This window comes from Mandrillus leucophaeus, unplaced genomic scaffold, assembly GCF_000951045.1.
Source record: "Mandrillus leucophaeus isolate KB7577 unplaced genomic scaffold, Mleu.le_1.0 Scaffold264, whole genome shotgun sequence".
NCBI classification, from domain to species: domain Eukaryota; kingdom Metazoa; phylum Chordata; class Mammalia; order Primates; family Cercopithecidae; genus Mandrillus; species Mandrillus leucophaeus.
In genome coordinates, this window is record NW_012102743.1 from 1,054,964 (window position 1) to 1,061,247 (window position 6,284).

At 40.9% G+C, this 6,284-nt stretch overlaps 1 protein-coding gene across 5 annotated transcripts in view; it reads right to left on the minus strand.

Moving 5' to 3' along the window:
- Nucleotides 1-580: 580 nt before the first annotated feature.
- LTBP1 (latent transforming growth factor beta binding protein 1) overlaps nt 581-6,284 on the minus strand; it is a 398,449-nt gene continuing 392,745 nt past the window's right edge. For all 5 annotated transcript variants that reach the window (XM_011984230.1, XM_011984234.1, XM_011984233.1 and 2 more), the window contains 2 exons: nt 3,827-3,976; nt 581-1,716 (listed from right to left, as the gene is read on the minus strand). In XM_011984230.1, coding sequence (XP_011839620.1) covers nt 1,535-1,716; nt 3,827-3,976 — 332 coding nt within the window. In that variant the 3' untranslated portion in view covers nt 581-1,534. The remainder of the gene's footprint in view (nt 1,717-3,826; nt 3,977-6,284) is intronic.

Genomic DNA, 6,284 nt, shown 5'->3' on the forward strand with positions numbered 1-6,284 from the left:
AGTATGACCTTCCAGGGGCACACCACCAGAAAAGGGAAGAAAGCCTCAGACGGGCGTGTGTAGCTTCCTCAACGCTGTATGTGCTCACTTCCCAAGTGTAAGGAGGGCGCTGTGTGTGCGCAGGCAGCCCACCCTGAGGGAAGAATCATGGGAAAGGGGCCAGCCTGTGAAATCCTAGCTAGGTTCAAGGCTAAACACTGCACTTGGCCTTCAGGTGCCCACTTTTCCAAGTGAAGTTTCCTTTCTTTCCTGGTCTAAAACCTTTTTAAATAAACTTCCATTTCTGCTCTGAAACTTGCCTGATCTCTTTTTCTGCCTTATGCCCCTCAGTCAAATTATTTCTTCTGAGAAGGCAAGAATTGAGGTTGCTGCAGACCTATACAGATTCGCCACCGGTAACTCAGATACCTTCTATGGGTGACACAAGGACAGCAGTCCTATTGGATTAGGGCCACACCAATGACCTCATTATCCTTAATTACCTCATTAGAGATCCGATCTCCAAATCTAGTCACTTTCTGAAGTATTAGAGGTTAAAATTCCAACATATGAATGTTAGGGGAAACTACTTAGCCCCTAACAAGATCTAACAAATTTAATGATTAACTTGTAAAAGACTCTACATTAACAGAAGACCACTGGTAAAAATAAAAGTGGGGAGAGTGGGATACAACTTATACACGTGTACTCATTGACAATTACTCTCAGGTAGAATTTTTTCTACAAAAATGGTGATTTATTTCACTTTAACATACAATGGTAGATATATTGGGGATCATCAAATTTTAAAAAATTTTTGTTGGGCTTACTTTACATATTACAATACTAACGTAAGCTTATAAACTCTTCCATTTCAGTGAAGGAAAGGGATCCAATTGACACCTGCTAGCAGCTTGGCTAAGAATGGACATTAACATCAAACAAAACACTGAAAATATAAAGTACTTTTCTCCAAATGTGTATAAAAGTTTTGAAACAAAATCACTGCCTGCTCCACAGGACAAACAATTTGAATTTCAAAAATGCTCCAGGCCAGGAATTGCATAACCCTGTGTAACAATATTTATAATACAGCTTAACAATATTTTATCGAAGACTTTTTCATTTGAGAGTTTAAAAAATCTGAAGGAAAAGAAAAACAGCCAAGGAACTGCACAACCAAAAAATGAAAATTATATAAAATATTTCCACCACTATTTAAATGCCAAATTTAATCAAGCAATAGTAAAAAAACAAAACAACATAATAATACAACCTTCTGTTTAAAATAACAGCACTGTTCCACCTCTCTTCCACTGAATTTTACATATGAACAGACTATATATACTGGTTTTTCAGAGAAATGTCCATTTGGTCTGCCACACCTGTTGGGCTCATCCTAAGTCCTCTCATTGTCTTCAGAGGACTTGCAACTCCATGCTGTTTCTGTATTTCCAGCCTTCCGGGTTAGGTGCAATGTCTCAAGTATAATACATTTCTCCCTTTTCCTTTACACAGTGCAGAGTATATGGGCTTAGGTTATGTAGATTCCGTTTCACTCCAGGTCACTGTCTTTCTCTAAATTCAAGGCGGTATTCAACGGAGTGCAGTAGTTCGGCTTGTCAGAAGGTACATAGCCTGGCAGACACAAACACTTGTAGGAACCTTCGGTGTTAATGCACTTGGCATTCTTGCAGAGAGACATCCGGTTGTTCAACTCATCGCATTCATTTACATCTGCAATAAGTCAAACGATGCAGGTAAACAATCTTTGATATTGCTCTGTGAGGACACACAACCTACTTGAGGCTTACCTGAGGCATCGAGGCAGCCTAAACGCTGCCCTTCCCCCGACCACCCCAAGTAAGCAAGCTATCTCCACCTTGCTTCAACCACAGACAAGATAAAGGGGACTTTTTAGATCTTAAAGAGGTAGATTATCAGGGAGGTCCTAGAACTTCTTTCCCTGTTATCTAGCACAGCATGAGCATTTTGTGAGCTTGACATTTCTAGTAGAACCTCAAGAAAGTTAGAGGAATTATATTCCTTCCAAATTCCTTCCCACAGGTGTGGAGGAACTGCTAGATTTGTCAAGAGGAACCAGATACCTAAGCAGAGACCTCTCCATACAGTCCCTCTAAAGCCTTCCGTAACATTCGCAGACCTCTTTCTACATGAGATCCATTTAGGCTCTCACTCACTTGAAACATCTGTTAAGAACGTAGGTTACCTATTTTAAAGACACACCACGGATTAAAACTCACAAAGGCAAAGTGGGCAAAAGGACTGCTTCAAGAGGGAGAAGAGGCCGGGTGCGGTGGCTCACGCCTGTAATCCCAACACTTTGGGAGGCCGAGGTGGGCGGATCATGAGGTCAGGAGATCGAGACCATCCTGGCTAAAAGGTAAAAACCCGTCTCTACTAAAAATACAAAAAAATTAGCCGGGTCTGGTGGTGGGTGCCTGTAGTCCCAGCTATTTGGAAGGCTGATGCTGGAGAATGGTGTGAACTCGGGAGGCAGAGCTTGCAGTGAGCCGAGATTGTGTCACTGCACTTCAGCCTGGGTGACAGAGCAAGACTCCTCCTCAAAAAAAAAAAAAAGAGGGAGAAGAAAAATAAAGGAAAAACTTATGTGGCAAACAGGCCCTGAAAGATAACACTAGGTCACACAGAGAAGGTTAAACGTATGTTTCCAGTTCTTTTCAATGTAAGAGGCGGGGCAACATGACAGCTTTGGGAGGAGTTTCATTCAAATGGTTACTAGGAAGTTGTACTTTTTTTTTTTTTTTTTTTAAGATGGAGTCTGGCTCTGTTGCCCAGGCTGGACTGCAGTGGCCGGATCTCAGCTCACTGCAAGCTCTGCCTCCCGGGTTTACGCCATTCTCCTGCCTCAGCCTCCAGAGTAGCTGGGACTACAGGCGCTCGCCACCTCGCCCGGCTAGATTTTTGTATTTTTTAGTAGAGACGGGGTTTCACCGTGTTAGCCAGGATGGTCTCAATCTCCTGACCTCGTGATCCGCCCGTCTCGGCCTCCCAAAGTGCTGGGATTACAGGCTTGAGCCACCGCGCCCGGCCGGAAGTTGTACTTTTTGCAGATGTCTACACTCCCTTATGCTAGTGTCAAGTATTCAAGGAAATCATTACTTGCTGCAGTCAAAAGCTAAATTTAAGAGTCAAACTAATTATCTGGGATATTCAGGCCTTTCCTCCACTATTTACCACTATTTGGATTCTTTTTTTTTTTTTCAATCCTCATTGATAAATGGATTCCTAAATGAAACACCAACTCTTTCTTTTTAAAAAGAATTGTGGTAGGCTGGGTAAGGTGGCTCACACCTGTGATCCCAGCACTTTGGGAGGCCAAGGCGGGTGGATTACCTGAGGTCAGAAGTTCGAGACCATCCTGACCAACATAGTGAAACCCCATCTCTACTAAAAATACAAAATTAGTCACGTGTGGTGGTGCAAGCATGTAATCCAGCTACTCAGGAGGCTGAGGCAGGAGAATTGCTTGAACCTGGGAGGCAGAAGTTGCAGTGAGTAAAGATCACCCCATTGCACTTCAGCCTGGGTGACAAGAGTGAAACTCCATCTCAAAAAAAAAAAAAAAGAAAAGAAAAGAATTGTGGTAAAATATACAGAACATATTTACCATTTTAACCATTTTTAAGTATACAGTGGCATTAAGTATATTCATACTGTACTTAATGTACATCCCCAGAACTTTTCTCGTCTTCCCAAACTGAAACTCAGCAAATCTATCTTAAATGTTCTCTGCTGACTGAGGTATGGACATGGCGGTGTCAGGAAAAAAATTAATGTCCCATAAAACACATGTCATTCTTACCGACACAGGTCATCTTGGCTGTATCTAAGTGATACCCATCAAAGCAATCACAGGTGTAACCTTCCTGGACCCTCACACAGCGACCATTTTCACATCCATTGAGGATGCCGCATTCCTCAGCCTGTAACTCCTCAAAGCTATTTAGAAAACCTGAAAAGGAAAGGGCAGAAGCTAAGTTAGACCTTTTCAACTTCCTACACCATTTTTTAAATGATATTTAGATGACGGTTCGTTTTCTAAATAGACACATATATGTCCATATATATTTTAGACATCTTAAAGTTAGCATTAGAAATACTGAACGTAGCTGTGTAAAATAGCATAAAAATAAAAAAATTTATATATTTTCTGCAGAGTAGCCTCATATTTTGAATTCTGATGTTCTATGTTAAAATCACATAAAATGAGAAAGCAAGTACGGTTTTTGTTTTTGATCTTAATTATTAAAAGTGTTCATCCAAAGTTCCAAACTTCCTGAGTTCGCAGTAGGGCAAATGTCAGATTCTCAGGACAGAACTGACAGAATTCACTATTGGAGTCTAGTAAGCATTTGCTAAGAAGGTCCGTAAGAGTGTGAGGCAATACATTTTCAGCTGGAGTTTGTAAGACCAGGGAGAAGCAGGCTGGCCTTGCCATGTGTTTGTTTGCTCTGGCTACGGAATGAGCCTTATAAAAGGGCTCCCAGGGGATCAAAGGACAAATTCAGTAAAAGGGCCTCAAAACATCCTGATAAATGAGAAAGAACATCATACTTGTGTTTAGAAAACCAAAAGTCTGGGCTCATGCCTATAATCCCAGCACTTCGGGAGGCTAAGGCAGACGGATCACCTGAGGCCAGGAGTTCAAGACCAGCGTGGCCAACATGGTAAAACTCTACTAAAACTACAAAAAATTAGCTGGGCGTGGTGGTGGACGCCTGTAATCCCAGCTACTCGGGAGGCTGAGGCAGAAGAATCGCTTGAGCCTGAGAGGTGGAGGCCGCAGTGTGCTGAGATCACAGCCACTGTCCAGCCTGAGCAACAGAGCGAGACTCTGTCAAACAAACAAACAAAAACAAAAACAAAAAACAAAAGGTCTTTTTTTAAGGAAACAAAGAAACTCTTGTTTGGCTCTTTTTATAGTTTAGATCTCTTGAAACCAAGTCAGAGCTAGATTTTAGAGTTTTTGTGATATAAAAACAATTTAGCTAGGCATCAAGAGTGTTTAGTTCTCATTTTGCAGAGGAAAGTTCTAAACATAAATCCACAGTGACCCAACACACTGTCATATGGCCTTTCATCTCCTCTCTCTTCCCAATAGTACCACAAAGTAGCTTCAAAAAATTAAAATATGGCTAGAACTTTCTATCTGGCCTTTGAAGTAATTCTCCAGTGGAACCGCAGGGGGCAGCAAAATATCATTGCTTATGGAGGGCAATAAGGTCTAACTCGGAGGAACTGGACAAGGATAGGGAGTTTGGTCTCGTTGGTCACCGAAGAGCAATCAACTTAGCCAGTTTTTTTTTTCTTTTTTTTCCTAAACACGAAAATAAAGACTTACTTCTCTTAACAACAACAAAAAAGAAGTTTCAACAATGACTAAAGTGCCTGGGGTCAACATGGAGACAAATTTGGTCAGAGTTTCTCTTATATTTTAAGATTAGGTGCCCTGAGGGGAGAGAGGTGAAGAAGAAACTTTAGAGCATGCCCTTCAGAGAAGAAAGTGGGTTTTAGACATGATCTAAAAATATACAATAAGTGAATGTTAAATTATCTCTTTGGGTAAGAACAATACACTGGTACTGGGGGACGTGAGTTCCCATTCCCATTTCACTATGTGTACATTATAAACGGGCAGAAAGCTTATTTTCCTCACTTATGAAATAAAAGCACTGAATTTTATGATCTCTAAAGCCCCACTCAATTATAGGTTTATTTTGTGGAAATGAACCACGGGATTTGAATCAGAGGAACTGGGTCTTCTGCTCATGCCTGTGACCCTGGCCAAGTCACTTGATTTTGCTGAAACCAGATTCCTCATTTAAAAATAGAGAAACAATGCTATGTAGAATGGCAGACCCAATGTTGAACACAATGCCTGAACTCAGTAGGAAGTATTTTGTAATGAACGAACACTTTTCTACCTTGTAAAGACTAAATGAGATTTGGTATAAGTTTGGGGGATAAAAAAGAAAATATGGTACATATACACCTGGAATACTATGCAGCCATAAAAAAGAATGAGATAATGCGTTCTGCAGGAACATGGATGGAGTTGGAGGTTATTATCCTTAGCAAATTAAAGTAGGAACAGAAAATCAAATACCACATGTTCTCACTTGTAAGTGGCAGCTAAATGATAAGAACTTATAAATACAAAGAGGGAAACAACAATGACTTTCCTCACAGAATTGGAAAAAACTACCTTAAAGTTCATATGGAACCAAAAAAGAGCCCCCATTGCCAAGACAATCCTAAGC